Below are 27,940 nucleotides of genomic sequence, written 5' to 3' on the forward strand. Positions count from 1 at the left end.
ATCTTACTTTTTGGACTGTGTTGTTCCGAAAGCCACCAGTCTAACTAGAAACATATAATGTGCTTAAAACAAAAGAAAAAAATGCAGGCAGCCATAACTGACATCCCATGCCTTCACTAATTTTGGATACTTTAAACGCTGATTGATGCACAAGCCACCATCATAACCCAATGTAAAAGAAAAAGCAAGTTGTACAAGCACCAACAAAAGATGATTTATAATATCCCCATATAGATCTACCTTTAGATGTAAACTCACTGATCTTCTCCCCCCACTTCTAGGGACATGAGAGGCACGATGCCATCTTATCGAGATAATGTGGTAAATCTTTGGTAAGTATGTGAATTAATTCCTTAATTACATCACAGGTATTCATTACTATAATATTTCAATACCTTTCAGGAGGAAGAGGAAGAAACATATTTCCTGCTAGAGACTGTTCAACTGTTGAAGTGGCTCTCAGCAGTATAGCATAGGGAGCCCTGGTGGCGCAGTGGTTAAATGCCTGTACTGCAGCCATTCACTCAAAACCACAAGGTTGCGAGTTCAAGACCAGCAAAAGGGCGCAAGCTGGACTCAGGCTTGCATCCTTCCGAGGTCGCTAAAATGAGTACCCAGACTGTTGGGGGCAAATTAGCTTACTTGCTGTTCACCGCTATGATCTTTGGAATAGCGGTATATAAATAAAACAAATTATTAATTAATTATTATATATAATCTTATATAATGTTATATAATTACATTGTGTAAATGTATAATAACTGCACAATTTTTTATGATTATACAACATAATGCAGTAATGTTCCCCACCCCTGTCTCTTCAGTTGAAGGATTTAGGGTCCCTGCCACTTGTCAGCTAATTCTATATTCTTCCTTGGTGACCTTTATCAACTTCTGGCCATACAATATGTCAGCTTCATGATTCAACCAGACCAGTCAGAAAATCAACATTGTACTTAAGTATCTTCAAGTTTTGAAGTTCCACAATATTTACCTGGGAATAAACAGACTCTTTTGGTATTCTCTTGTCCCTTCATATTTGCTAGGGTTAGGAGCACAAGATCCCCATGAATATGGAAAAAAATTAAATAACAAAAACACCATGTTTTTACCTGAGAGGACACCTCTCTGGGAATCTCTAGGTCCTTCAGTGCAACTTTAGTTAAAGTTGACCATAGAGTTGCACTGGAGGACCTAGAGATTCCTAGAGAGAACATATTAATCAAATCTGTGAATAATCAAATCCACAAATATCAAATCCACAAATATGGGGGAATGAGTGTATTTCTTAAAAGTATCCATTGATATACAGTCGACCCTCCTTATCCACAGATTATTTTATCCACTGATTCAACCATCCATGGCTTGAAAATATTATTTTAAAAGTATAAATTTCAAATAGCCAAGCTTGTTTTTGCCAGTTTATATAAGGGACACCATTTTGCTATGCCACTGGATTTAATGGGACATGAGCATCAACAGGTTTTGTTATCTATGCAGGTTCCTGAAACCAAACCCCAGTGGATAACAAGGGCCCACTGTATACATACACATACATTCCCTTCAGGGACAATCACAGTCATAGCATTTTCTAAGCACTGCAGCTTAGGTATATCTCATAACATTATACATAAGGCATTATTGTTTCATTATATTCAGTATAATGCATCTTATATTAAGTCATATATATCCATCACATCATATTCATCAGGACATTCATAGGGATTTTATTTCTCTATTCAGCTCTTTAACAGGCTTGGCAGTAATTAATGCATATAAGAATATCAGCCTGCTAAACCAGTTAACATGTAACATTATACTTGTATCACCATAACCAAGTTCTCTCAGATCACACTGTTGTCCATATGTCTGCTAATTCATTATACACAATCTTATAAACAGTCACACTCCTGTCCCTTATCATATTCTTAGCCATTTTACACTTGACCAATTATCCATGTCAATCTCATCTGCTTGAAGCATTTTACAACTCTAAAAGGCTTCTGGGTAATACAGGCATTCCAGGGTTAAACCTAAAGCAGTTCTTATGTGAACCTTAATTGCATTGATCACATATGAACATATGAGAAAACAAGGAAAGGTTCTTGGCCCAACCAAGAAGGGAATAATCTAGAGCCATGATGGCGAACCCATGGCATGCGTGCCAGAAGTGGCATGCAATGCCATTTTGCCTGGCACCTAGCAGGTAGGAGGTGGGACAGGTATGCATGTGCCCATTGCTCCACTTCCCAGACCTTTCCTGACCTCCACCTGTCTCTTGCTTTTCCCACATAACTCTCACTTTTTCCACGTAGCTCATTGTGAAGCTACACTGTGCGCCTTGTGAAGCTACAATGTGGAGCCCTATATACTATCTATATCATGGGTCGGCAACCTGCGGCCCGCGGGCCGGATGCGGCCCGCGAGCACTGTAGGACCGGCCCCTGGCCGACCCTGCCGCCGATTTGCCGCCGCCCCAGGGCCCCAGCAAGCACTGGGGCCGCCGGAGCGCTCCGTTTCCCCGCCCCCTGGGATGGCCTCTGGCCTCCCAGGGGGCGGGGGCAAGCGCTGGGGCCGCCGGAGCGCTCCGTTTCCCCGCCCCCTGGGATGGCCTCTGGCCTCCCAGGGGGCGGGGGCAAGCACTGGGGCCGCCGGAGCGCTCCTTCCCCCCGCCCCCAGGGATGGCCTCTGGCCTCCCAGGGGGCGGGGGCAAGCGCTGGGGCCGCCGGAGCGCTCCTTCCCCCCGCCCCCAGGGATGGCCTCTGGCCTCCCAGGGGGCGGGGGGCAAGCGCTGGGGCCGCCGGAGCGCTCCTTCCCCCCGCCCCCAGGGATGGCCTCTGGCCTCCCAGGGGGCGGGGGCAAGCGCTGGGGCCGCCGGAGCGCTCCTTCCCCCCGCCCCCTGGGATGGCCTCTGGCCTCCCAGGGGGCGGGGGCAAGCGCTGGGGAAGAAGGAAGAATGGAGGAGGAGGAGGGAGGAAGGGAAGAGGAAGGAGGAAGAAGAGGAGGAAGAAGGAGGAAGGAAGGAAGGAGCAAGAGGAGGAGGGAGGGAGGGAGGATGAAGAAGAGGAGGAAGAAGGAGGAAGGAAGGAAGGAGCAGGAGTAGGAGGGAGGGAGGATGAAGAAGAGGAGGAAGAAGGAGGAAGGAAGGAGGGAAGGAGCAAGAGGAGGAGGGAGGGAGGATGAAGAAGAGGAGGAAGAAGGAGGAAGGAAGGAGCAAGAGGAGGAGTGAGTGAGGGAGGATGAAGAAGAGGAGGAAGGAGGAGGAAGGAAGGAGAGAAGGAGCAAGAGGAGGAGGGAGGGAGGGAGGGAGGATGAAGAAGAGGAGGAAGAAGGAGGAAGGAAGGAAGGAGCAGGAGGAGGAGGGAGGGAGGGAGGAGGAAGAAGGAGGAAGGAAGGAGGGAAGGAGCAAGAGGAGGAGGGAGGGAGGATGAAGAAGAGGAGGAAGAAGGAGGAAGGAAGGAAGGAGCAAGAGGAGGAGGGAGGGAGGGAGGATGAAGAAGAGGAGGAAGGAGGAGGAAGGAAGGAGAGAAGGAGCAAGAGGAGGAGGGAGGGAGGGAGGGAGGATGAAGAAGAGGAGGAAGAAGGAGGAAGGAAGGAAGGAGCGAGCAGGAGGAGAAGGAAGATGAAGACATGCAGTCTTTCTGAAGGTGAGACAGTGTGACTTTCCAAAGTGCATTTCTATGTATTTTCAGTGCTTTCAATGCTGAAAGGTGTGCTTTTACAATGAGAGTGGTAGTGATGGTGATATGTCAGTTTGTGGGACATGCAGTCTTTCTGAAGGTGAGACAGTGTGACTTTCCAAAGTGCATTTCTATGTATTTTCAGTGCTTTCAATGCTGAAAGGTGTGCATTTACAATGAGAGTGGTAGTGATGGTGATATGTCAGTTTGTGGGACATGCAGTCTTTCTGAAGGTGAGACAGTGTGACTTTCCAAAGTGCATTTCTGTGTATTTTCAGTGCTTTCAATGCTGAAAGGTGTGCTTTTACAAGGAGAGTGGTAGTGATGGTGATATGTCAGTTTGTGGGACATGCAGTCTTTCTGAAGGTGAGACAGTGTGACTTTCCAAAGTGCATTTCTGTGTATTTTCAGTGCTTTCAATGCTGAAAGGTGTGCTTTTACAAGGAGAGTGTTAGTGATGGTGATATGTCAGTTTGTGGGACATGCACTCTTTCTGAAGGTGAGACAGTGTGACTTTCCAAAGTGCATTTCTATGTATTTTCAGTGCTTTCAATGCTGAAAGGTGTGCTTTTACAAGGAGAGTGGTAGTGATGGTGATATGTCAGTTTGTGGGACATGCAGTCTTTCTGAAGGTGAGACAGTGTGACTTTCCAAAGCGCATTTCTATGTATTTTCAGTGCTTTCAATGCTGAAAGGTGTGCATTTACAATGAGAGTGGTAGTGATGGTGATATGTCAGTTTGTGGGACATGCAGTCTTTCTGAAGGTGAGACAGTGTGACTTTCCAAAGTGCATTTCTGTGTATTTTCAGTGCTTTCAATGCTGAAAGGTGTGCTTTTACAAGGAGAGTGGTAGTGATGGTGATATGTCAGTTTGTGGGACATGCAGTCTTTCTGAAGGTGAGACAGTGTGACTTTCCAAAGTGCATTTCTGTGTATTTTCAGTGCTTTCAATGCTGAAAGGTGTGCTTTTACAAGGAGAGTGTTAGTGAGGGTGATATGTCAGTTTGTGGGACATGCACTCTTTCTGAAGGTGAGACAGTGTGACTTTCCAAAGTGCATTTCTATGTATTTTCAGTGCTTTCAATGCTGAAAGGTGTGCTTTTACAAGGAGAGTGGTAGTGATGGTGATATGTCAGTGGGACATGCAGTCTTTCTGAAGGTGAGACAGTGTGACTTTCCAAAGTGCATTTCTGTGTATTTTCAGTGCTTTCAATGCTGAAAGGTGTGCTTTTACAAGGAGAGTGGTAGTGATGGTGATATGTCAGTTTGTGGGACATGCAGTCTTTCTGAAGGTGAGACAGTGTGACTTTCCAAAGTGCATTTCTATGTATTTTCAGTGCTTTCAATGCTGAAAGGTGTGCATTTACAATGAGAGTGGTAGTGATGGTGATATGTCAGTTTGTGGGACATGCAGTCTTTCTGAAGGTGAGACAGTGTGACTTTCCAAAGTGCATTTCTGTGTATTTTCAGTGCTTTCAATGCTAAAAGGTCTGCTTTAACAGTGAGAGTGGTTTCGGCCTTCCCCTTCGGCTGAAAGGGCCCCTTGGAGCCCTTTCGGCTGAAAGAAGGGGCGAAGGAGGAGAGGGCAGGCACACGCCTCCTCCTCCCCACGGGGCTTTGGCAGCCCTGAGGTGTCTTTCGGAGGACACCTCAGGCCTGGCAAAGCCCCAAGGACAGGAGCTGGGGCCGCGCTCCTGTTGCTCCTGCCTCTCACGGGCCCTTACTGCTTCTCTGAGAGGCAGCTGGGGTCCACGGAAGGGCAGGAGGAGCAGGCGCGTGCCTGTCACCCCCTCTGCCAATCCCCCCTTCTAGCTGTCTCTGAGACAGCGGGAGGTTGGGAAAGGGAGCAGAGAAAGCCCTGCCCCCAGAGGGTGGAAGCTCCGCCCCTGGCATGCAGCCCCACCCCCAGAGGGTGGAAGCTCCACCCCCGGCACACAGTCCCACCCCAGAGGATGGAAGCTCCGCCCCCAGCATGCGGTCCTGCCCCTGGAGGGTGGAAGCTCCACCCCCGGCATGCGGCCCCGCCTCCAGAGGGTGGAAGCTCCCCCCCCCCCTTTCGGCCCCCCAGTTGTCTCAGGGACAGCAACCCGGCCCCCGGCTCAAAAAGGTTGCCTACCCCTGATCTATATACTACAGTATATGCTCTCCAACCACTTCATCCAGAACAAAGTAGTATAATGTGGGAGTCTGTACAAACACACTCTGACTATTCTTGGATTTAATCTTAAATGGCATGCATCTTTCCCATGGAATCCTGAATGAAAATATTGTCCTGTCTGCAAAACAACTAATTGAATGTGAAGTCGAAGGCTTTCATGGCCAGCATCCACAGCTTTTTGTGGGTTTTTCGGGCTATGTGGCCGTGTTCTGGGATAGACTCTTCCAGAACACGACCACATAGCCTGAAAAAGCCACAAAAAACGATATAACTAATTAAATGTTTTTGATTCTGGAACAGAACACTTTGTTAAAGTTCAGTTGGTTTTGAATTGTTAAGGAAATAATGGGATACACCAGTACATGAGAAAGACCAGCCTTCCAATGAACACCTTGGCAGGTTCAAAACTGAGATCCCAAGCAGTTACCCAAATACCACTAATTTGCCACCAACAATCAAACAAACTGCAGAATTGTAAGTGAAGTTTCAGCTGAACCTGTGTATGATTCTGCCCCGTGACTTGTAGCTTCCTGGAGGAAGTCCTAAAATATCATGCAACAGGATGAAATATGAAACTGACTCTTTTAAACCAACCAAACAACCCTGAGGTGTACTATAAACAGTTTTTCAGTATAATTTATGCAGTACATTAAGGTAGTAATAATAAATAACAATGTTTATTTTTAATACCCTTCTCGCCAAAGGGTAGAACATCAAAGATACACAAACAGGAGCAAAACAAGATACACCAGTATAATAAACAAATATAAATAAAACACAATAAACACTATAATATACTAAAACACCAAAATAATATACTAATGTAATAATGTATACTAGATACTGTTTTAACATATCAAATCTACGAATTGCAGGGGGTCAGACTTCTTCTCCTGTTCCCTTATCTGTTGGAGTTCCCCAGGGCTCTGTTCTGGGTCCCCTTCTGTTTTCTCTCTACACACTGTCCTTAGGAAAACTCATCAGCTCTTTTGGCTTTTCCTACCATCTGTATGCCGATGACACCCAGCTGTATCTTTCTGCCCCTGACCTTTCTCCAAGGCTTGAACAGCAAGTCTCGTCTTGCCTCACAGCTGTCTCGCAGTGGATGCGCCATCGGCGTTTGAAGCTCAACATGTCCAAGACGGAGCTTCTTGTCTTTCCGCCTAAGTCCACCCTTCAACACTCCTTTTCTGTCTCTGTGGACAACATTTCCATTCTACCAGTCCAGCAAGCCCGCAGTCTTGGCTTTATCTTTGACTCTTCTCTGTCATGTATCCCTCAGATCCAGACCACAGCCAAGGCTTGTAGATTCTTTTTATACAATATTGCCAAAATCCGACCATATCTCTCCGCCTCTACTGCCAAGATCCTGGTCCATGCCCTAGTGATCTCACGACTTGATTACTGTAATGTCCTCCTGGCTGGACTTCCTCTTTCTCACCTCCGTCCTTTAATCTCTGCCCAGCATTCAGCTGCACGCATTATCACTTCCACCCACCGCTCTGACCACATCTCTCCTGTGTTGGCATCCCTTCACTGGCTCCCTCTCCCTTTCCGCATTCAGTATAAGCTCCTGCTGTCGACATTCAAAGCCCTCCATGGACTGGCCCCTCCTTACTTATCAGACCTTCTTTCTCCTCACCTTCCCACTCGGGCCCTCCGTTCTGGTAGTCAAGGGTTCCTGTCTCAGCCCAGGATTTCCTCTGCCCCATCCCGGATTCGCCCCTTTTCACTTGCTGCCCCTCACTCCTGGAACCTTCTTCCTCCACAAGCAAGAGTCATCACTTCTTTAACCAGCTTCAAAACAGAGTTGAAAACCATCCTGTTCAGAGAAGCCTTCCCAGACATCGCATAATTGTCGCTTACTATCTGATGTTCTGTTGTTGACTGTTTATTGATCCATTTCCTGTATTGCTATGTACTGTATATGTATTATCCTACTTGTGAGTATGTATTTTCCCTGGATAATGATTAACCTTCCATTTTGAAGCCAAGCCCTCCCTCCTGTCCATCTGCCTTGGTCCAGGCCTCGGAGGTTGAGAGGAACTGCTGGACCTCTTACCCTTTCCCGTCACCACTCCCTTCTCCTTCTGTGTCATGTCTTTTTAGATTGTAAGCCTGAGGGCAGGGAACCGTCTAACTAAAAAAATTGCATGTACAGCGCTGTGTAAATTTACAGCGCTTCATAAATAAAGGTTAATAATAATAATAATAATAATAATAATAATAATGTGATCTCAAATGACAAAGAGACAAAACTATATGAATATGTGGGAGGGAATCAAAATCATAATCACATTATTTGTGGAGAAAATTCCATAATAAAAATGGATTCACTTTTTTCTCTCTCTGTTCACAGGAAACATTATGAAGAGATTAGCAAGGTTGTATCCTATCCCCTAACAAACATGAATAATGATATTGGTTCTGGAGATTTTGAAAACAGTCTAACACCTTACCCAGGCATAAATGGGAGTACGGCAAATGGGCATCCAATTAACAGCACTAATGATCTACTTTCTGACAGTGTAACCACAATTGTTATCAACAGCATTGTTGTTATCATCTGCCTTTTGGGACTTCTGGGAAATGGAATGGTCATTTGGCTTCTTGGCTTCTGCATAAAGAGGAATCCTTTCACCACCTACATCCTGAACCTCTCCATTGCTGACTTTGGGGTCCTTATCTTTCTGACAACCAGCAATGCTTTTGTGATGTTAGTGGATCAGTATCGTGGAATCAATATTTTCTCTCTTTTCTTCCTAATATTTTTGGAGCTTTTTTTCCTCACATATTCTACCAGCCAATTTCTCCTGGCAGCCATCAGTATTGACAGGTTTGTGGCTGTCCTCTTCCCATTGTGGCATCGTTGCCACCGACCACCTCGCTTATCTACTATTGTTTGTACCCTAATCTGGATCCTCTCTTCCCTGCTCTCTGGAATTCACTTCACCCTCCTTCGGACTCAGAACTTTGGGAATTCTCCACTTTTGTATCCACTGATAGTCAATGTTTCACTTTGTGCTCCTATTATGGTTGCCTCCACTCTCACCCTGGTCATTCACATCTGGTGTAAACCAAAACAACACCGGCGTGGGAAGCTTGTCACAGCCATCTTGCTTGCTCTCCTTTTCTTCATCATCTTTGCTTTACCACTTAATGCGTTCTATATAGCACATTATTATCATACCTCTCTTTCCAGCCTAATGGCCACTGGTTTTGCCTGTGCTTCTCTGAACAGCAGCATTAATCCTCTGATTTATTTCTTAGTTGGGAGGAGGCAAAAGAAGGGTCAGCCCAGGGGGTCCATGAAGGTGGCACTCCAGAGGGTTTTCAAGGATGAGCATGAACATAAAGAAGAGCAGAACACCACAAGTGAAACTGGCATTTGATACCATTTTATGGACATTTAGGACACATTGCTAATGTTCACTGGTCCTCTTTGTAATTTGTAATTTTTTATTATTATTTTAAGAACAACAATGATTTAACAACAAATATTAACTATTGTACAATACATAGCATATTACATACTTTATAAATGTCATATTTCCCTATGTGTAACTCACATTGTTGCCCTTTTATCTTTGTTTATATAATACTCCCCCCTCTCCTTTCTATACAACAGATTAGATATTCAGTTTGGCTCAAAATAAAGCAATTGTAAATTCAGGTTCTTTCTTAGTTTGCTTCATTACTGTCGTATCCATATATTTCTGCTAATAATTATATTTTTACAGTGCACATTGTGAATCTGTGTTTCTTACCATATTTATGCATCATCCTGAATCTGTATTCTAGCTAAGTCTTTTCCCCACCTTTGTATTATTTCATAAGAGATCATTTTATCATATTCATTTTAAAATTTTATTTTATAGTTCTTTTATCTTCTAGTCACCTGACTTTGTATTGGCTTTTTCTTAGACTATTACCTAATTACATCATGAATTCATTCATTAAGTTAGACTTTAAACTATCAAATAGTCCATTTTGTTTTACAAAAGTTTAATAATGATTCCCAATCTCTATTCCAACCTTCACTCAATTTACCATTTAATAAGATTGTCAGCCTATCTGGTTTGATCATCTCCAAACATTTTAAAGCCAGTTATCAACTGTTGGTATTTCACCCCTTTCCATTTTTGTGCATATATTAGTCTGGTGACCGTGATTAAATATAAAATAAATTTTAACTCTTCTTTCCCTTCTACGATATTTAGCAAGAAGCACTCTGGCATAAGTTTGATTTGAATTTGAAGTATTGTTTGAAAGGAGTTATGTATCCTTTCCCAGAATTGGGCTGCTAATGGGCATGTCCACCAAAGGTGGAATAATATTACTTCGTTCTTCCACACTTCCAGCATTTGCCATTTTCCTCTTGCGTTATCTTTGCCAATTTATTTCGGGTGAGATACCATCTGTGCACTATCTCATTGCAATTCTCTTTTAAGTCCATACATAGCATAAATTTCAAATCCTGGCCCTATGCTCTCTCCCAACACTCCACTTGGATAGTGCGACCAATATGTTTTGCCCTCTGGTCCTCTTTTTTTTTTTAATCTTAATGTTACACTGGCGGGATACACACCGCCATTTAGTACGTATAGAATACGTACTAGGGTTAGGAAGGGGCGGTGCTTCCGCACCCCCCTAACCCTAGTACGTATTCTATACGGACAAGATGGCGGCGCCCCTTCCACATGGGCGCCGCCATCTTGACGTATCGGACGCCTCGCTACGTCGCAAACGCGACGGAAAAAGAAGCTCCATTTTGGAGCTTCTTTTTCGGTCCGCGCGGGAGTCGGGCCGTCTGAAGGCTCCGGCTCCCCCGCGGACCTACTGGCGGCGGCGGCAGACCGCCGCAAATCGGCGGTCTGTACCCCGCCTTTGTAAAATAAAAAGCTGCTTCATAAACAACATGAAGAATGGATTGAAAAAGTTTTTTTAAGAAAAAATTGTGCAATGTTCGTACAATTGAAAGGGTCTGTGAAATCAAAAATGTGTATGCTTACAAACTGCAATGACTGAATGGCACATCCCTAGTGGTGCAAATGGGCCCTGTGCCCTTTCTTCAAAACCTCCGTTCTTTGTAATTTTGTTTAATGTTTGCTGTACTCTTTGTACCCAGTCACCCCATCTTACTGTGATGGACAGAAAGGTGAAAGCCTACCCTTTTAATGGATCAATAGCAATAGCAAGTACATTTTTCTATCACTTATCAGTGAACTAACACTCCCTAAATAGTTTACAATGTGTAAGCCAATTGCCCCCAGCAAGCTGGGTATTCATTTTACTAACCTCTGAAAAGATGGAAGGCTGAGTTGACCTTGGAGCCCTCTGGGATTGAATTTATGGCATTATGGCATTTAACCACTGTGCCACCAGGGCTCCTTTTGAATGGTTCAAAGGCTGTGGAATTTTGCAAAGGTGGTACACACACCCTTCAGAACTGTGACATATTAAAAGGCATACCTGTGAATACTACCCACATGTAATGTTCCTAAGAACTGCAAACTCATAGCCATAATTTGCCCTCACTTCTTCCCATTGTATCTGGCATGGTGGCTCAGCTTGGTATTCCATGTTATTTTATCCCACTGTAGACTCAATATGAGAGAATAACTGGTAGCAAAACACTTTACAAGACACAAAGTTGAAAGCACTAGAAATTCCATTTCCAGAATATACAAAACATGGTACCATGCTTTGAAAAACCATCTGGGCCTGAAGTGCCCATTTCTTTTGCATTTGAAAAATAATGCAAATCACTTTTCATTCACACAGGGGATTTCTGAAATATCCAGCAGAACCAGCAGGATGCCTGTGGTTACTGTGGGTCCAACTAATGGATTTCTCTGAAACACTGTCATTATGTAATGTTTGTGCCCCTCCCTTGCTCAACAAATATAAAACATCCGTCTGATATTCTCTGCCAAGCTTGTTTTATTCATCCTTGGATGGACACAGTCTTCACAATGCACTAAAGAGAATGTGTGACTGGATTCCTGGCATTCAGGAAGGAGAACATCTGTGTCTTCTCTAGTCCTACTTGTGAACAAATAGATGTAATTGGACAAAGGTAGGATATTCCATATCTGATACCTTTTACTGATGCTGACTTCTTCTCTTCATTGGGGGCACTTGCCCTTCCCTTTAAAATTATTCCTCATCAAAGACCGTCTTTCTCATTAAGTGCAAAGGATTTCCAAAGCTCAGTTCCAGGATATATCCTATGTAAATTCTTTGGCCAAACTGCTTAGTCAGACTCTTACCCAAAATGGTAATGGACTATTTTTAAATGTCATTATATTGCTTATCTTTATATGTGTCTATTTATTTATTCATGATTTTAGGAAGTAATTGTTCCTCTCCTTTTTCTTTGGTTAGGTTACTAACATTTATTTTATTAATTTTGGCTGTTGTACAACAGACATAATCAATTCATGGTCACATAAGTGGAGCTTTACCATTTTACAGGATCTAAATCTTATTATTAGTTCCAATTAGAAAAGAGCTATTGAATCAATTGGATTTACATATGTGTTGGCACTGTTCATCAACTGATTGAATAAGTGTAATGTAGAAGGGGCTAACCAGCAGAATTCCAGCCATGCAATCACATATTTTTGGATTATTCACCACTGTCTTCAATGTACCACTTTATTCACAGGGATTACAAAAACAGAATAATTAAACTTATTCAGTCAGTTGATGTGGACTTCCCATGACACAATGAGACAACAAGCAGATGCTTTGGCAATGCACAGTTGGTTGCATAACATAGATATTCAACAAAAGGGTGGCCAATTTTCACCTGTGAGATGTTAGAGAGGAGGGGGTATATGGATGTCATTAGCCAAGCTGGCCTGAGAAATCTGAGGAGGAATATAGGTTTATGTGTGTCTGTCAGAGCTCATCATTGCTTTATAAATGGCTGTGGCTAATAAGGCATTGCTTCGCTTGTGCTCCTTTGCACCTGTGACCTCCATATCTCTCTCTCTCTCTCTCTCTCTCTCTCACACACACACACACACACAGAGAGAGAGAGAGAGAGAGAGAGAGATGCCGAATGACTGTATGAATAAATTCTAGCATTGAGATAATGCTGAGCTGAGCTGGATAAGTTATTCTCAGGGTTATAACCCTCCCTACTTAGAAACTTGCCATGGTTCTGGACATGAATGTAATAATCCCCTAATACATTTAATCACTGCTTTCCATACAGTGTGCCCTGGCTATCAAGCAGGAAGGTGAGGAAACCAATAGTTAACCTAGACTTTAGGAACTTCTACACTAGCAACAAAATCTGGATGCAGCCCAGAACATCCTGCTCCAAATCCACTACACAAGTTCTATACATACTATCACAGCAGCAAAGTGGACTGAATGCATAATGGCTGAGGACACTCAAAACTTCACAGGTATCAATGGTATGTACATTGCATGGCCTATCTGATTTGCTTCTATGCTGCTTCTGATAACTATTGCCACCACCATTTTCCCACCCAGAAATTCAAAAAGGCAAGAAGCAGTGCTCCAGCCCAGAAAATAGAAGGGACCAGTGCTTCTTTTAGTTTTTCCCAAGACAGAGTATGCTGCCCCCTTTCTTCACTCTACTCAGAGAAGGAGATGACCCCTTTTCTTTCTCTTTCTCTTCTTCTTCTTCTTCTTCTTTGATAAGAATTAAAGAACAGTATATACATGGAATCATGGATAGGTTGGCCCAGCTGTTTGGATCAATGTATTGACTAAAATGTTTAGCCATATACATGAGCATATACAGTATCTTCATGTGAGTCTCTTTTTAAGTCACAGAAACATTACATCTCCAAATGGATAAGACTGTTTTAAAAAGCTGTTACTAACTTTTGCCACCTAAAACTGTTTTATGTAGGTGTTACAGGACTTCTTGAATTGGAAAGCAATATGTCAGATTATGGCAACAATTCATTCAACTTTAACATGAGGTAAGTAAGTGATGTCATTAAAATTTTCATTGGAGATGGAAGCAAACTATCTGATCATTTCATACCTTTCTGAAATTAGGAATCCCTCACCATCTCTGCACTACTGCTCTTGACTGACTTCCAGTCACCATTTTAAAAAGCCTCTATCATTTCACAGATGAAAACTGGAAACATGTGGCCAATTAACATAAAGATTCTGCCTTGTCTCTCCTCTCCCCCAGCTGAGTTAAATGAGTGCAAACTACATTTTCACTCTGAACAACTTTGCAGCAATTGAAGTAAGATGAGGACTAAGGCGTGCTACAGACCGTCCTTAAAGGATGGTCTGGTGGCAGTGCCGTTTGTGCCACCGGCAAGCCGCAGCGGATATATCACACGGCTTGGCGGTGACAAGAAAAAGAAGCTGCAAAAAGCGGCTTCTTTTTGCAGTGCACCAGTGACACCACAGTGCGCCATTGGCGCACTTGTGACGTCACCTGGGCACCGTGACTTCGGACGTACTAAGGTTGTGGGCGTCTAAGAGAGACACCCCCAGGCAACCCTAGTACGTACGGAGTACATACAAAATGGCCTGTCTGGAGAGGGCCTAAGAGAAAAAGTGTGAGGGGTAGGAGGATGAGGAAGAGAGAAAAACTGGGACATTATAACAGAAGCTGAAAAGGTGAGCTGATAGAGGATTAATTGGGGCTGCCACTGCCAGGTCAAAGCAGTTGTAAAGTATATTTTCAATTGAACTACAGCCAAAGAAAATCTTTTAGTGAAGTTGGGCTGTGGAAGAAGCAAAACTGGTGCATGTCTTTGCGTTTGTGGATGGTTTGGCATGGTTTTCAGGTGGAATACTGCCTGGAAATCACACTGATTTATTTAAAATAAAAACTAAAAATGGGAAGAATGGTTTAGGGCCATGAAAGTCCTGTTTTGGCCAGAATGCAATCTGTGGGGCACACTTCCCTCCTCCCACACAGAAGCTAAATAAACTTGATACTCTTGTAAATTAAGGGGCTAAGCAGACAGAGAGGAAAAATCAGGTCACTCCTGGTTTTCCTATACTTCCCACAGAGCCTGCTCCATAGATGGGCCAAACACCCACAGGCATTTTGCACCATGCAATGTCAACCTGTACTGCTAGATTTATTTATTTTATGCATACACATAAACACAACACCTGTGACTGCCAATTACCTCCCACATCCCATGCAGTCATCCCATTGGATGCCCTGTGTGACTGGACACACAGTTTTACAAGCAATACACCACCTGTACAGTGCATTGATACACTCAGTGACTCATTGACGAAGTACAGTCATAGAGTCCCACCATACATGGCCCCTTCACCTCATAGCCCCCTTATTGACTGTCTAGTCTGTATATGTGTTCATTACTTCTATTGCATTATTGTCGATCTGCTGTGTTTGTTGCAATTTTGCCTCATGGGGTGTGTGACCGTTCAATGGCATGATGGGTTGATAGTGCAGCTGGCCGCTCATGCACCTGTACGCTCAACACATGGGGGGGTTGCCAAGCAATGGCACCAGGAGCAGCAACTCATGAAGGCACATGCTCCAGACCATTTCCATATGCCACTTAGGCTTTCCTGCATTCCTACACTTGTATCATGGTGTTTATATACTGGTGTGGTATATTTTCAACATTAGAGCAGCGTAAAAAGGTGGGCTTTTTTGTGGATGTTCTCGTTTTTCACTCCAGAGTATGGCCTCCTCCTGGTTTCATGTTGTTTTGGTCTCATGCATCATCTAAACAACTAAAGCCTGAAATGGGGTGAAATCACTTGATTTTGCCAGTGTGGATAACTCCTTAGTAAGAGCTTACAGTTACAGAACTGGTGAAGAAAGAATTAAGAATTAAGATACGGATGCTTGGAAATATCAATTGGAGGGTGAAAACAGTTTCCTAAGATGAATCTCCTAGGACAGTAGGTGTCATGGAACATGTCTTTAGATGTCATTAGATCAGGTGCCTCCCCTTTGACTTTCTCTCCACCCATCAACCAACTGTTCTCAGGCAACACTACATGGTAATTCCAACATAAGGCCAAGCTCTGGGGGGAAAACCTACAATTGAATACAAATAAATATTTAGCAGGGGGGGAAAAGTGTTGAGGATTGCACTCTGCAAGAGGCCACAAGACTGAACTTTTTACTCAAAATGATACCAGGCATACAGCCATACTACATATACTCTAGTACTCGCCACAGTCCTCCCAAACTACAGGAAATTAGTCCAGTGTTGAGGAAAGCAGAAGATGGGAAAGATCCATTTCCTTATTTAAACTAACCAGAGTTCCTTATAACAGGCAAGCATACAGACAAACATAGAGAGGATGGTTAGTTTAAACTGTGGCTGGTGAACACTCCAGCATCATAAAACAATGGTAAAGAAATGGGGAAATTGTACAAAGTATAGCAAATGAATGATATTGCATCTGTATTGTTCTTTCTAAAGTGTTAAATATTTACAATCTCATTTTTTATATATATTAGCAAAATGAAAAATGATTCATTTGATGGTCCTCATAGAGTATTGTATGATGTGGGAAGGATTTGGTAAGTATATTTTAACAAATTATTTCTTTTATTTTTGTAAAGGAAGACATCCCATAGGAGCAATGTATGCAAATGTGGTATACTGTTATTAAGCTAGTTGAGAGCTTCAGTTACATCAAGCTGTTCTGTTGAAAGGAGAAATATGAATTAATAGGTAATGGTGAAAATATGAAGAGCAGCTCTTTACAACTAGAGGAACTAGAAGTCCATTGACTAGAAGGACTTGGGTGCATTACTCATCCAAAGATATTAGATGCTTCAGTTCATCTTGTGGCTGGTTTTTGTATCATTTTGTATGATTCCCTCCCATGTGTGTGTGCAGACATGAATATGTATATTCAATTTCTTTCTATCTGGCCACATTTAGGTTACCTTGGAAAGAAGGCTAGTAAAACATTGAATGAATGAATGAATGAATGAATGAATGAATGAATGACTAAAGTGGCATTTCCAAAACTTAGAAAAGTTTATTTTGTGGACTTCAGCTCCCAGAATCAGCTGATCAGCATGTCCATAGTTGCATTTCCTTCAGTTCTCTTGTAGGGATAGTATACCATCACAGTGTAGTGGTTTGGATAGGGGATTTTATTTTTGTCTATAAATAAATGATGATGATGATGATGATCATGATCATGATGATGATCATGATGATGATCATGATGATGATGGGGGATTTATCTCCTGAAATGTATAAGCAACAGGCAAAGTTCCTGAGGTCATTGTTTCAATTTCCAAACTGTGTTCCTAATTGTGTGTTATTGCTGGAAACAGGGGAAAGTCCCTTTTCCATTACAGCTTGGTGGCTTTTCCTCAAGGTATGGATCATTGGCGGGTTAGAAACCGCCATATAGTACGCGATGAGCGCGTACTAGGGTGAGGAAGGGGTGGTGCTTCCTCAACCCCTATCCCTAGTACGCGCTCCGCGCGCACAAAATGGCAGCGGCCATTCCACACGGCCACCACCATCTTGGTGTAGCGGAAACGCTGCGTCCACACATCGCGCCCCGGAAATGATGCCGCGATCACGCGACTAGCCCTTCACGACATCTCTTCCAGGGCCTGAGAAGGAGCGCGATTTCTGCATTCCTTCTCTGCAGCATCCAGGAGCCACGCGGTTTAAAGGCTGCGGCTCCCGGACGCTGCAAGAGGAGGCAGAGCCAGACTGCCGCTTTTCGGTGATCTGTAACCCACCATAGAATCATAAAATCATAGAGTTGGAATAGATCACAAGGGCCATCCTATCCAACTTGCTGCTATGCAGGAATACACAATCAAAGCACTCCTGACAGATGGCCATCCAGCCTCTGTATAAAACCTCCAAGGGAGTGTTTGCACTGCTGAATAGCTCTTACTGTCACGACATTCTTCCTAATGTTGAGGTGGAATCTCTTTTCCTGATGAGGGTTATAGTGTTTGATGAAGGCTTAGGTCTTATTAAATAGCTGGCACAAGATAAATACAACGAAGACAGCTGTATCTATTGCTGTCTCCTCATCCCTTCTTTCTAACCTGGGTTTAGTTATTGCTCATAAGTCTGTCAAATTAAATAGCTTTTTTGAATTGTGTTCATGCTGTTGTGTCTCTTGGGCCCATTACAGACGGGCTAAAAAGTACGCGCGGAGCGCGTACTAGGGTTAAGACGATGCTTCCGCACCGTGCGCACAAAATGGTGGTGGCTGTTCCACACGGCCACCGCCATCGATACATGACGACTGGACCGCCTGCAAACGAGGCGGCGTGGTTGTGACGTATTGGGGTTGCGGCAGGGCGCCTAGGGCGCCCTTTCTGCAACCCCGGAAGGAGCTCCGTTTCAGAGCTCCTTCCTGGTTTGGTCCGCTGGGCACAGCCTTCAGATGGCTGCGCCCAGCGGACCAAAGGAGAAAGGGGCCAAATGGTCCCTTTCTCCTTCTCCGTGCCGCCGCGGGGTGTCCTTGGGGCTTGAAGCCCCAGGGACACCCCTTTCCAGGCTGCGGGGAAGGGCCCTTTTGCCGCTTCCCTGCAGCCCGAAAAGCAGCGGATCGGGGCCTCAGCGGCTGCCACTCTGCACACTGAGGCCCTGATACAGCGGGGAAAGGGGCGGGTGCAGCCCGCCCCAAATGGGCGGTCTATAACCAGCCTTGTTTTCCAAGTATGGTGTACATACATTATGCCCTTTCCATATAGCCAATTATTTGTTGAACCTATCTCTAGGCACGTAACAATGTTTTTTTTCTCCAATGCTAGATTATAATGTATATTCTAGAGAACTACTTCATGGTAGATTTGCTGGTGTTCCTTACACTGAAAGAAGATGTCCGTATAGTAACTTAGAAACAGAGTACCATATGTACTCATGTATAAGTCGACCTCATGTATAAGTCGAGGGCAGTTTTTGGATCCAAAATCATGGATTTTGATATGGCCCATGGATATGGCCCATTGAGGGTCAAACACTGGAGGATGTTACAAAAGATCTAAAAGAACAAAGCACCACTTCCCTCCCTATATCTCCCTCTCTGGACATCTACCAAGCATCACTCTCGGCATGGAAAAGGGGAAACAAACCTCGGCACACACACACACACACACACACACACACACACTTCCCCTTACAAAAAAGGAGGACAGACCCCACTCTTTCTCTGCTCTCCACCCCAAGGACCCCCAAGGGTCAGGGCTTGCCAAAAAAGGGCAGACCCCACTCTTTCTCTGCTCTCCACCCCAAGGACCCCCAAGGATCAGGGCTTGCAAAAAAGGAGGACAGACCTTTCTCTCTCTTTGCCTTTCAACCCCAGGATTTCCAGGCAAAATGGGGGACAAGCCAGGGCATACAATGTGTTTGTGTCCTGTGACCCAACAGCAGCTTGTTAGCTGTGTGGGAAGGCTGAGAGGGAAAACAAAGACACACACACACAGAGGGAGAGAGGAGGAGAGTGGGGGCCGGGGCTTCAAACAGGGAGCCGTTACAAGGCTACAGAGGAAGGTGGGCACTTATTATTTCTGGAAATTTATAAGCATAAACTCATTGACCCTTCCATAAGTCTACCCATGATTTTGGAGTCCATTTTGGGGCATAAATTTTTTGACTTATAGTCGAGTATATACGGTATATGAAACATATTTTATTATACTGTAATTTTTACAACCAGATTCAACAAGCCAAAATCTACCAATTATTGAGTGAGATGAATGGAAGATCAGATCTTTTTCTATGTAAAATTCTTGTTGGAAGCTACTGTAAATGCCTGAATGTCACTCTCAAAGGTGGTCAATTCTTCTCTGAGGCAGCTAGGGTTAGAACCCTCTAAGTATAAAAAGAGATTTAGATTTAGCCTTAGTAACCCATTTAACTCCTGTCTTATTTTGGGGGATTTGGGGGACTTGTATCTCTTGACTGTGAAGTTTACTGCACTTACCTTGGAACGGCCCCTGAGTGTTCTTAAAGGGACCATTCTGGGGATGGGAGGCGGCAGGAAACGACGACTAGAGCGTGACTGGCGAAGACATCAGGACTTAGCCAACAAGGCACTCCTAGACTCTCTTTTGAAGGCCTACGAAGTGGCGATAGATGCAGCAAAGAATTCGTTCTATGCTGCACGTATCGCGTCTGCGGAGTCACGTCCAGCAGAGCTGTTCAGGGTAGTGAGGGAGCTTACTCAGCTGCCCTCCGCCCTGAACCCTATTTTGGAACCATCCAAGGCCTGCTGTGACGAGTATAACAACTTCTTCGCAGATAAAACCTCTCGGATAAGGGCTGATCTTGACGCCAGTATTTCTTCAGGATCCAGAATAGAGGTCTCCAGAGCTTCCGTGGACTCAATTGTACTGGATCATTTTGAGTCTGTGAGTACTGAGGAAGTGGGCAAGATCCTTAGAAGTGTTAGGAAGACGACATGCTCTCTCGATCCCTGTCCCTCTTGGCTAGCGGCTCAGCGGCACGCAGCTGTAACTAATATGTTACATTGCATAATTAATTCATCTCTTAGGGAAGGGCGGTTTCCATCCAGCTTGAAATTGGCCATTGTAAAACCGCTGCTAAAAAAGCCCTCCCTAAACCCCCTGATTCATAATAATTATCGGCCTGTCTCGCTGCTGCCTTTTTTGGGGAAGGTGATCGATAGGGCGGTTGCCATTCAGCTTTAATCGATCTTGGATGAAACTGATTTTCTAGACCCATTTCAAACAGGCTTCCGGGCGGGCTATGGAGTTGAGACTGCCATGGTCACCTTGGTCAATGATCTCTGTCTGGGCATGGACAGGGGTAGCGTGTCCCTGTTAGTGCTCTTAGACATCTCAGCGGCTTTCGATACCATTGACCATGGTATCCTTCTGGAACGCCTGGGGGAGTTGGGAATTGGAGGCACTGTGCTCCAGTGGTTCCGTTCCTACCTCTCGGGTAGATTCCAGATGGTGCAGCTGGGGGACGTGTGCTCCGATAAGAGGGCGCTTACATCTGGCGTCCCTCAGGGAGCCATTCTGTCCCCCATGCTGTTTAACATTTACATGATACTGCTGGGAGAGATCATCCGGAGACATGGGGCGCGGTGTTATCAGTACGCTGATGACACCCAAATATGTTTCTCTGTGTCTCCGACTGATGCAGTGACCAGGGATGGCATCTCTCCTCTAGATGCCTGTCTGGAGTCAGTAATGGGCTGGATGAGGGAAAACAGACTCAGTTTGAAACCAGAGAAAACGGAAGTACTTGTGATTGGTTCCCCTGGCCCGGGGATGGAAATATGTCCACCCGTCCTCAACGGGGTCACGCTCCTCCTGAAGGACTCTGTTCGCAGCCTGGGGGTGCTTCTAGACTCGTCGCTCCACCTTACATCTCAGGTGGATGCGACAGTCAGGAGCACTTGTTATCAGCTTCGGCTGATACGCCAGCTGCAACCCTACCTGGGCCGGGGGGACCTTGAAATTGTGGTACATGCTCTGGTAACCTCTCGGTTGGACTTCTGTAATACACTCTACATGGGGCAACCCTTGTACCAAACCCGGAAGCTTCAATTGGTGCAGAATATGGCAGCCAGACTGGGCACTGGATGCTCCAGGACCAGCCATATAACACCTGTTTTACAAGATCTACACTGGCTGCCCATCCGCTTCCGGGCACAATAAAAGGTGTTGGTTATTACCTATAAAGCCCTAAATGGCTTGGGCCCAGGGTACTTGGAGGACCGCCTCTCCCCATATAATCCGCCCCACACTCTCAGGTCGGCCGGGAAGCAACTGTTAAGAGTTCTAAACATGAAACATTCTGCATCTGCACAAAGGGCATTTTCCAGCTCGGCCCCGCAGCTCTGGAACTCTCTTCCCGATGAGCTCCGCTCAGCTACCTCTCTCGACATATTCAGGAAGAGCTTAAAAACCTTCCTATTCAAACAGGCTTTCCCCCAGATAATGTAATATCCGCTCTCCCCCCGATGTATTGATGCACTTGCACTTTTGCTAGCTATTATTATGGTTTTATTGGTAGTTTTTTATCTGTTTTTAATCTGTTTGACTGTACCGTTCGCGTTTTTAGATGTGTATGCTGTTGGAATGTTTTGCACACTGCTGTGCTCCTGTAACCCGCTTTGATCTGAAAAGGAAAAGCGGGATACAAATAAACAGTATTATTATTATTATTATTATTATTATTATTATATATCGCACAGCGAGAACTCCACCACCACCGAGCCTTCCCATTCTGTTCTTGAAGCATTCCAGAGGGCCAATTTTCGGGAACGCTTGAGAAAGCGTTCCCAAAAATCGGCCCTGGGAAAGCTCCCAAAACGGAAGGGGAATGCTCAGCGGTGGCGGAGTTCTCGCTGTGCGATATACAGCATTCCCCACCACCTCCTGTCCCCAGAACGGTCCCTTTAAGAACACTCAGGGGCCGTTCTAAGGTAAGTGCAGTAAACTCCTGTATGTGTAAACATTTGGTCTATGGACTCTAATGATGACTTATAGGAATAGTATACCAACATAATATAGTTGTTTGACTTTGGACTACAATTCTGGAAACCAGGATTCAAATCCCTGGGCAAAACACACAATCCCAGCCTCAGAGGAAGGCAAAGGAAAAAAGAAAACCCCTCTCAACAAATATTGCAACAAAAAAGTGATTAGTTCACTTTACAATTGCCATACATCAGAAACAACTTGAAGGAACCCAACAACAGCATCACACAGCAGTGCATTAAGAGAAGACCAGCACATGGCAGTTTATCACCTCCTCATATTTTATATCTAATTAGAAGATGTTAGAATAATTTTGCATGTGCTTTTGCACTGTTTTAAGGGGGAATTGACTCTATGGAGTATAATTCCATCTCTGGAGTAAGAAAAAGTAAAAGAAAAAATGGCATGGTGGTAGGAGAGATTGAGAGGTTTATTCAGCCTGAATATTGTTTTAAAATCATAAGGTGGTGGTAGAGTTGGAAAACCCATCCATTTGATAATTGAGCACACTAGATGGATAGACTCAATAAGTGAAGTCATGGGCCTGAGCCTGCAGGACCTAAGCAGAACAGCTGAGGACAGGGAGTCTTTGAGGTGTCTCATCCATAGAGTTGTCATGAGCTGGGGTCAACTCAAGAGCAGTTAACAAACAACAACAACAGAAACATTTATGGAAGGGAGTGGCTGATCATGCCTCTCTCACCAGGCCCAGTGGCAGATTTTAACAGACCTACATACAGGACTTCAGAACCTTTCTGACACTTGAAGACACTACTTAAGCCTACATTCAAAGCACCTGTGGAGTATGTACCTGCATGTCTTCTTCTTCTTCAAATTTCCCTATGCAGATAAAAGCAAGAAAGAGAACCTTTGGCTCCTGAGAAGTTTAAAAACAAACAAACACCCTCAAGGAGGTTCTACAGTCCACAGGTTAGCTACGAATACTCAGAAACCTGGAAACATTAGCTTTTCCTCATGTTTGGGAAAAGCCAAGATGCTGGTTCAGCTTTCCTGGGACTTTTCCAAGCTCATGGGACTTTAAGTTTTGTCTCCAATGCTTGATCTTAGGACATGGTTCATCTCTCTTCCAAATTACTGTTGTTTCCGATCACAGATGGTGATGTCAAGCCTACAGGTAAAACACTTCATTCCTCCCTCATCCCCGAATGAGAAATGTGAGGGAGAAGCAACTTCAGACTTTATCACACACAGCTTTTAAACCACTATTAACATTAGAAAATAGCACCTTCTGCGATACTTGTAACATAATGCCATGATACAGAAGAGCTATATAAAAGAGATGACAAATGTAAGGACACATGGAAAGTAGGGCCATATGAAGTTGAACCCCAAATATATATATATATATATATATATATATATATATATATATGCCTAAGGTGAAAGCTGCAATAAGAGAAATGCTGAAAAACAGATGATATTCCAAATGAATTGCTGCAGTCCACATTGACAGAGTCAACTATAGTGATATCATATGTCAACAGATATGGAAAACAAAACGGTGGCCAGCCGACTAGAAACAATCAATATATATCCCCATCTACAAAAATGGGGACACAAAAGAAAGCAGCAACTATAGAACCATAGCACTAATATCACATGGAAACAAAATTATGATCAAAATTCTACAACATAGACTCCAACCATACATGGAGAGAGAAATCTCAGAGGTCCAACCAGGTTTGAGGAAAGAAAGAGCTGCAAGGGACCACACTGCAAACATATGATGGCCAATAGAGTGCACCAGGGAATTTCAAAAGAAAATCAGCATGTGTTTTATAGACTACAGGAAAGCCTTTGACTGCATAGCTCATGAAAGGCTATGGAATGCCCTTAAAGACCTGGGAATGCCAACACATCTGATAGTCCTAATGAGGAATCTGTACTTGGAACAAGAGGCTACTGTCAGGACAGAACATGGAGAAACAGAATGGTTCCCAATTGGCAAAGAGGGCAGACAAGGCTGCATCTTATCACTCTATCTGTTCAACTTATATGCAGAACATATTGTAAGAAAAGCAGGATTGGACACATAAGAAGGAGGAGTGAAAACAGGAGGAAGGAATATCAACAATCTAAGCTATGCAAATGACATCACAATACTAGCAGAAAACCTCAAAGACCTGGAACAACTATTAAGAAAGATCAAGGAAGAAAGTGCAAAGGCAGGCCTATTGTTGAATAAAAAACAATAGAAAACAAAAATAATGACCACAGTGAACCTACACAAATTTGAATTGGACAATGAAGAAATAGAAATAGTAAAAGAATTCTCATACCTGGGATCAAGCATTGATAGAAATGGAGACTGTAGCCAGAAAATCAGAAGGTTAAGAATGGGAAGGGCAGCCATGAAAGAACTAGAGAAGATCCTAAAAGACAAGGATATACAACTCAGCACAAAAGTTAGAATCGTACAAACCACTGTATTCCCTATTACCATGTATAGGTATGAGAGGTGGACAGTTAAGAAAGAGGATGGGAGGAAAATTAACTTGTTTGAAATGTGGTGCTGGAGAAGAATGCTAAGGAGACGGACAGCTAAAAAGACCAACAAATAGGTCCTGGAGCAGATCGAGCCAGAAATCAGCCAAGAAGACAAACTCAGCTTGTCGTATTTGGGCCACATCATGAGAAGGCATGAATCATTGGAAAAAGCAATAATGCTAGGAAAGGTAGAGGGAAGTAGAAAGCGAGGAATGCTGCATATAAGATGGATGGACTAAAGAGGTCATAAGTATGAGTTTGCAGGAGTTGAACAGAGCAATGTAGGACAGGGGGTCTTGGAGATGTCTGATCAGCAGGGTTGCCATGGGTCAAAATTAACTCCAAGGTAGGGCAACTGGGCAGGGAAAAATTTCATCCAGCAACCCCATTACCACCACCACCATGAGCTCCACTAAATGTAGTATCCGAGGAGCTTATCACTCGGGCAAATAATCCGGTTTACCACTTCCAGCTTGAATTCAGGATTTGGTGTGCCTCTGGATGTTATCATAACTAAATCACCACCTATTTAGTTGGGATGATGCCACCTGGATGCATCCCGGGTCTAAGCCCCATTCAGCTGGCCATTTTTTTTAAGTCAGAAACTCTCCAACTTCAAAAAATAGTGCCAGCTGAATGAGGCTTCGATCCAGGATGCATCCAGGTGGCATATCAGCTAGATAGGTTTAGTTATGACAACATCCAGGGGAACATTCTGAATCCTAAATTCAAGCCAGAAGAGGTAAACCAGATTATTTGCCTGAGCAATAATCTCCATCACTTCACTTCCTGTGGGCATTTTTGGCTGAAAAGAAGCTTTGTTCTTTGGGTAGATCTAAGAGGAAAGCTCAGGTGTTATGACTGTGATAGATTTTCATGTGCTTTTATAGTGTTCAGGTGAAAAATTGTCTGAAAATCAATGCACTGATGAATACAAATTTTGAGAGGTTCTGTAGCTTTCATGGACTGCCAGAGGGCTTAGAGTGCTACAAAGGTGTGGCCACAATTTCTGCACTCTTAATTTAAAGATGCTTTTCTCTTATTAACACATTTCCTGAGATAGATAAACCACCCACTCAAAGTATCTTGAGCATTGTGCAACTACAATGTTTTTATTGTTGTTGCTCTCTGTCAATTAGGGATCAGATGGCACAGGGTCAAGAAGAATTCTCCCACATCTGTATGGATACAGCTTTTCAAAATGTGGAAACAATAACCCATTGAAGCTACAAGACGAATACTAAAAGTATCTAGAGTCATTTTTAATCTGAATTATGTCTAAATATGGGGGGATCAGATTTGTTTAGCCATTCTCAGTGTTGCTGACTTCAATTGTTTTGAACTGTTAAAAGAAACAGTGGAATATACCAGTGCCTGAGAAAGGCCCATCCCTCAGCTGAATACCTTGGCAGGCTCAAAACTGAGATATCAAACAATTAACAAAACATAAATTTGCCACCAGGAAGCAAACTGCAGAACTGTAAATGATGTTTCAGTTGAGCTTTGCTATTACTTCTCTCTCCCCATAACCACTACTCCACTTGAAGCTTCATGATGTGCAGTATAAACATATTTTCAATATAATTTGTGCAGTATCTTAAGGTGCGATTTTTATGTATCAAATATATGAGTCAGTTATCTGATCTCAAATGGCCGGCACAACAATATAATTCTGTGTGGAGGATCAAACTCATAATCATTTTATTTGTGGATACAATTTCATAATAGAAATGGATTCACATTTTTTCTTGTTCTGTTCACAGGAAACTTTACGAAGAGATTATCAGTGGTGAATACCATACCTCCAAAAACATTTTCAATAATAATAATAATAGTTATGGAGATTCAAAAAACAGTCAAAGACCTTACCCAGGCATAAATGGGAGTACTGGGATTGGACATCCAATTAATGGCACTAATTATTTACTTTTTGAGAGTATAACAAAAATTATTATCAACAGCTTTGTTCTTATAATCTGCCTTTGGGGACTTCTGGGAAATGGAATGGTCATCTGGCTTCTTGGCTTCCGCATGAAGAGGAATCCTTTCACCACCTACATCCTGAACCTTTCCATAGCTGACTTTGGAGTCCTTATCTTTCTAATGATAGTTGATGCTTTGGTGATGTTAGTAGATCAGTATCACGGAATCAATATTTTCTCTCTTTTCTTCCTAATATTTTTGGAGCTATTTTTCTTCACATATTCTGCTAGCCAGTTTCTACTAGCAGCCATCAGTATTGACAGATGTTTGGCTATCCTTTTCCCACTGTGGCATCGATGCCACCGACCATCCTATTTATCCATTATTGTTTGTACTTTAATCTGGATCCTCTCTTTCCTGCTTTCTGGAATTCACTTCACCCTCCTTAGGATCCAGAACTTTGGGAATTCTCCATTTTTGTATCCACTGATTGTCAATGTTGCACTTTGTGCTCCTATTATGGTTGCCTCCACTCTCATCCTGGCCATTCACATCTGGTGTAAAGCAGAACAACGCCATCGGGGGAAGCTTGTCACAGCCATCTTGCTAGCTCTCCTCTTCTTCCTCATTTTTGCCTTACCACTTAATGTGCTTTATATAATCCATCAATATCATACCTCTCTTTCCAGCATAATGTCCACTGGTTTTGCCTGTGCTTCTCTGAACAGCAGCATTAATCCTCTGATTTATTTCTTAGTTGGGAAGAGGCAAAAGAAAGGTCAGTCCAGGGTGTCTATGAAGGTGGCACTCCAGAGGGTTTTCAAGAATGAGCATGAACATACAGAAGAGCAAAACACCACAAGTGAAATTGACATTTGATGTCCTTTTATGGGCCTTGGGAAGTCATGTTCAGTGTTCACTATTTCTCTTCTTTAAAAAAATCTTAATATTACTTAGTAAAAAAAGAGGGCAACATAATGAACAACATCAAGGACTGATTGGGAAAGTATAACCAATATTGCAATGTTCATCATCAGATACTTTCATGGGTTTTTTTATTCATTGAATATCTCAGAAAAGCTCTAAGCTATACAAAAAAGCTCACTGTGAGCCCATTCACTCCATAGATATTTAATACTGTTAATCTGCTTTAACTGTGAAGGTCTCATCCTATAGAATCATGCCATTTGCAGTTGAGGAAGGAATATTTAGAT

General features: G+C 43.4%; 2 protein-coding genes across 2 annotated transcripts; both read left to right on the forward strand.

The window, feature by feature from the left end:
* Positions 1-297: 297 nt before the first annotated feature.
* Positions 298-9,439, forward strand: LOC149317684 (mas-related G protein-coupled receptor member H-like). Its single transcript, XM_089518406.1, has 2 exons — positions 298-332; positions 8,199-9,439. Exons 1-2 carry the CDS (start codon positions 298-300, stop codon positions 9,229-9,231), a joined length of 1,068 nt encoding a protein of 355 aa, XP_089374532.1. The 3' UTR covers positions 9,232-9,439.
* Positions 9,440-13,232: 3,793 nt separating this feature from the next.
* LOC149317685 (mas-related G protein-coupled receptor member H-like) lies at positions 13,233-27,605 on the forward strand. The gene is made up of 3 exons (XM_089518407.1): positions 13,233-13,269; positions 13,734-13,806; positions 26,567-27,605. Exons 1-3 carry the CDS (start codon positions 13,233-13,235, stop codon positions 27,603-27,605), a joined length of 1,149 nt encoding a protein of 382 aa, XP_089374533.1.
* The last annotated feature ends 335 nt before the right edge of the window (positions 27,606-27,940 follow it).

Source organism: Sceloporus occidentalis, unplaced genomic scaffold, assembly GCF_023333645.1.
Source record: "Sceloporus occidentalis isolate IW3139 unplaced genomic scaffold, rSceOcc1.0.p SCAF_3, whole genome shotgun sequence".
Classification (NCBI taxonomy): domain Eukaryota; kingdom Metazoa; phylum Chordata; class Lepidosauria; order Squamata; family Phrynosomatidae; genus Sceloporus; species Sceloporus occidentalis.